At 41.2% G+C, this 4222-nt stretch overlaps 1 protein-coding gene across 1 annotated transcript; it reads right to left on the minus strand.

Moving 5' to 3' along the window:
- Positions 1–537: 537 nt before the first annotated feature.
- Positions 538–3831, minus strand: LOC146615338 (zinc finger MYM-type protein 1-like). Its single transcript, XM_085375552.1, has 2 exons — positions 3747–3831; positions 538–2966 (listed from the first exon to the last, which is right to left on the minus strand). Exons 1-2 carry the CDS (start codon positions 3829–3831, stop codon positions 538–540), a joined length of 2514 nt encoding a protein of 837 aa, XP_085231678.1.
- Positions 3832–4222: the final 391 nt, after the last annotated feature.

Consider the following 4222-nt stretch of genomic DNA (forward strand, 5'->3'; position numbering starts at 1 on the left):
CGTTCCTGATTTTGGCATAATAACTAGTTACCGTGCTCGTTACCAGGGCCGTTGCTAGCCATTTGGGTGCCCTAAGCACAAATGCTTTATGGTGCCCCCCGCCACTGAAAAAAAAAACAAAAAACATTAATACTTTTGAATTTCTCAGTGGAATTTGTTTAATTAAATAACAACAAACATGACAGTTAAACAAATAAATAAGGTTAAAGGAGGTTAAAAATACTGTTACAAATAAATACTGAAACAAAAATTGAACATTGGAACAAGAACAAAGAGCCTGGCAATAATGTGTAATTTTTTTTATAAAAAAATAATATATATAATATAATAGTATTATTATTAATATATTTACAAATAGTTTCACAATAGAATTTAAATAAGAAACTTAAATAAGAAAAATAAGAATTTGAACACAAAAGCCACATTCCTTAAGTAACTATGTTAAACATTTTTACAATTCGTTGTCAGAGTATGCCCTAGACTCTAGGGCATACTCTGACAACCAGAAAATGCAGGTGTGGTGTGCCTCTCTAGGGCCTAGAGAGGCACACGCCTGCATTTTCTGGTTGCAAAATCAGCTATAAGGTCATCATATGATAGCTTCTGAGCCACGTCACCATTGATGCTGATAACAGCCAGACCACTTAAACGTTCCTGCCCCATTGATGAACGCAGGTACGTTTTAATGAGTTTGAGCTTTGAAAAGCTTCGCTCAGCAGAGGCAACTGTGACAGGCAGGGTCAGTGCAATACGCAGAGCAATCCACAGATTGGGATATACCTCTTGAAGCTGATTGTCATGTAAAAATGACAGCATTTCCAAAGCAGACGTCTGTGGTGGCAGCTGAGGAAGGTTGATGATTTCCTGCATCATCTCAGGTCCATCAATGTCAGCTACTCCCTTATCTGTCAGTGTCTTCTGTACTTCAGTGCAGTGTTTTTTTAAATCCTCCTTGGACATCCCATTCACTTTGCTGAAATCAAGCAGCACTCCATATTTCTCCTTCACTTGATTCATGGTCTCAAACCTCTCCTGTAGGGAGATTAAAGCAGAGTCCACAACACAATTGAAAAATGTGACCTCAAGCTTTTTAAGGGCATCATGGAGGGGCTCATCAACAGCTTCATATGCAAACTGCCTTTTTGTGCTCCTGAGCCTTTTCTCCTTCAACTGTGGTTCTATGTTCAGGGCCTCACAGAGTTCTTTGGCAGCTGACACAGCCTCATCAAACCCAGACTGTCTGTATTTAGAGAGGTTACTTTTGGCAGTGTCAATGAGCCTGACAGCAACATCGAGCTGCATGGAGCTGGACTGTAGTAACTTGTTCACCTGGTTTGTGATTGTAAGAAGTTCACACCACACGATGGAGCAAATCAAAAATCGAAATGAGGCTACTTCCTCAGCAAGCACTTGAGCCTCCACCTTTGCGACTGCATCACTTACAGCTTCTCTGGCCTCCAGGAGAGCATCCCTCACTTCTTTTGTCTGACTCCGGACAGCAGTTACACTTTGAAGCCTGCTTTCCCATCTAACGTCACTCCAAGATTTAAGTGTCAATTTCACATGTTTTGTTAAAATGGCCCATCGCTGGGTGGCACTGGAAAAGAAATTGAACAACTTCTGCAAATACCCAAAGTAGCCAGTTGCATCTGGAGAGGACTTGGCAGCATCAGCTATGACCAGATTCATCGTGTGAGCTCCACAAGGCACAAACAATGCTCTCGGGTTTAATTGTAGCAGTCTGGCCTGAACACCTTGCTTCTTCCCCTTCATGTTGGCCCCATTGTCATAGGCCTGTCCTCGACAGTTTTCAAATGGAATGCCAAGCTCCTTCAACTTGTCAAGGACAACATTGGACAGGTTAAGGCCAGTTGTTTGCTCCACATTTATATAGCCAAGAAAGTATTCTTTAATATCTGGTTGTGCTTGGAAACAAACAATGCGTACTATGACTGACATTTGTTCAGTGTGACTCACATCTGGAGTACAGTCAAGAATGATGGAGAAGTATTTTGCCAACTGGATTTGCTTCACAATGGCGCGGAATGTTTCTGAAGAGATAATCTGAATTAGTTCGTTCTGTGTCTCAGGGCTGAGGTAATGTGTGTGGGAACCTTCATCTTTTATGTTGGCCAAGTGATTTGCCATTACAAGGTCATATGTTGCCATAAGCTCTACTTCCTTCAAGAAGTTGCCATTGTCCGGCTCATAAAGACAGTCAGAAGAGCCCCTAAAAGACAAATTTCTGGAAGCCAGTGAGAGAGTTATTGAGAGTAATCGTTTGAGAATCTCTCGCCACTTTTTCCTTTCTGCCTCTAGTAAGGTCAACTCCTGTTGATCTATTGCCATGCTTTTCTTTAGCCGTGTGTCCAGTTCTCTCCACTTAAGCATGCACTGTATGTGGTCTTGGCTACACTCATGACCCCTCAAACGGATGTTGATGTTCGACCAGTCACTGAAGCCCTCTGTACTCAGCTTTATATCCTTCACACTGAAAAGCTTACATGCAAAGCAGAACACAGCATTGTTCTGCGGTGAGTACACTAACCAGCTCCGGTGAACCTTTTCTCCATTGGGAAGAATTTTGAACTTAAGGCTAGTGTGAAATGCTCTTCCATCAGGCCCCTTTGGAAAATTAAAATCAGAGCTGACATTAAAAGGACCTCTCCGCACAATTTCAACACGATCAGCATCTACAATGTGAGCTGGCCAAAGAGCAGGATCGGTTGAAGGGGGCACACATGTCTCCACAGTGTCACTTTCTGATAGTCTCTCAGTGACAGGACTCTCAGTGGTACTTGTGTATGGAACTGTACCTGAACTGGTGGTTGATGGTTCTTGTTCTTCTTGGCTAGGGATTGTTGCAGGGTCTACAATGGCTGGTGGTTGATGTCCAGGGATGGCACTACTACTGGATGGTTCATCCTGTCCTTGAGATCCTCCTTGAACATATTTAAGCATTGACCCTGCATACAAGAGAAAATATTCAGGGATTTTACAGAAATACAATTTTGAATCTACAGTAGGCCTACGAAAGATTGCATTATAAGACTAATAAATTAAGTAAGTCACTGGTACATTTAAAAATTACTAACTATATTTTACATGTATAGATTTTCATAATGGCAAATGGCAATATAAACATGCTGTACATAATTTGATATAAATGCGCAAGTAGGAAATCTATATTACTGGAAGATATAGGTTTCATATTACAGTTTCACCAACAGATGTCGCCCTTGATCTATGAACCTAAAGAAAGACGAGAACTATTTATGTGTTCAGACGTCAATGGCATAAATAAGATATGCGTCTTTATAGATATCCTGAAATGCAGCAACATACAAAGTAATCTTGTCTAATCTGATAATAATACTTGACTGCATCACTGACCTATCCCAAAGTTAAGGTTAATCAGTAGCATGCATGACGTTAGCCAGCTAGCAACCTGAGGAGGGAAATGCTAGTCTCACGAATCACGATAACGTTAGCAATCGTGAGTCACGATTGCTAACGTTATCTGAAAACCGTCAATTGAGTGACCATGATGAGTTGCTTTTAGTAGTCCATTCTATATTCATATCCACAACGTAAACAAACTACCCAACATCAATCATTTGCAACATTTGTTAACACAGTATGAACACTGCTAACAGGAGCTATCACAGAGTTGACGGACATGAGCGTGCAAGCAAGGGCTACAATAATGAACTTTTTTTATTATTATTATTTAAACATTGCCTTACCGGCAAGCGACGCCTGAGTTTCATCACGCTTCCTCTTCTTCTTTCTTTTCTCCGCTCCCGACTCCTGTTGCCGTTTCGAGGCCATGTTCAAACAGGTGTTTACCAATTATAGAACAGACCACTGGGAGTGGGGGGGCACCAGGAGGAGACTGGAGACAGGGCACAAAGCAGATTCACCCCTTTTCTCGGGAAAATTGTTTTATGTTGCTTTTGTATTGTTTAACCATATTAATGCATATGATATTTATAGTATTAATATGGTTTACTTTTTTTTTTTACGACCCTGATTTTTTTGGTGCCCTACCGGCCATTTGGTGCCCTACGCAGTGTGCGTTATGTGCGTTTGCGGAGCTACGGCACTGCTCGTTACCACAATAATAACGTAGTTACTGTAACGCGTTACTTAATAACGCGTTAGTCCCAACACTGAGTATACAGATATGACAAGTTATTTCAAAATTCACTTAGGTGGTGCA

The sequence above is a fragment of the Diplotaxodon limnothrissa genome, linkage group LG17, assembly GCF_057381915.1.
Source record: "Diplotaxodon limnothrissa isolate DT_005_m linkage group LG17, D_limnothrissa_male_GT1.1, whole genome shotgun sequence".
NCBI classification, from domain to species: Eukaryota; Metazoa; Chordata; class Actinopteri; order Cichliformes; family Cichlidae; genus Diplotaxodon; species Diplotaxodon limnothrissa.

Bases quoted from the DNA above. Each gene is read 5' to 3' on its own strand.
- LOC146615338 (XM_085375552.1), bottom strand. From the start codon at position 3,831: ATGGCCTCGAAACGGCAACAGGAGTCGGGAGCGGAGAAAAGAAAGAAG. The intron at 2,967-3,746 runs GTAAGGCAATGT...TCTTGTATGCAG, and splicing joins AACTCAGGCGTCGCTTGCCG to GGTCAATGCTTAAATATGTT.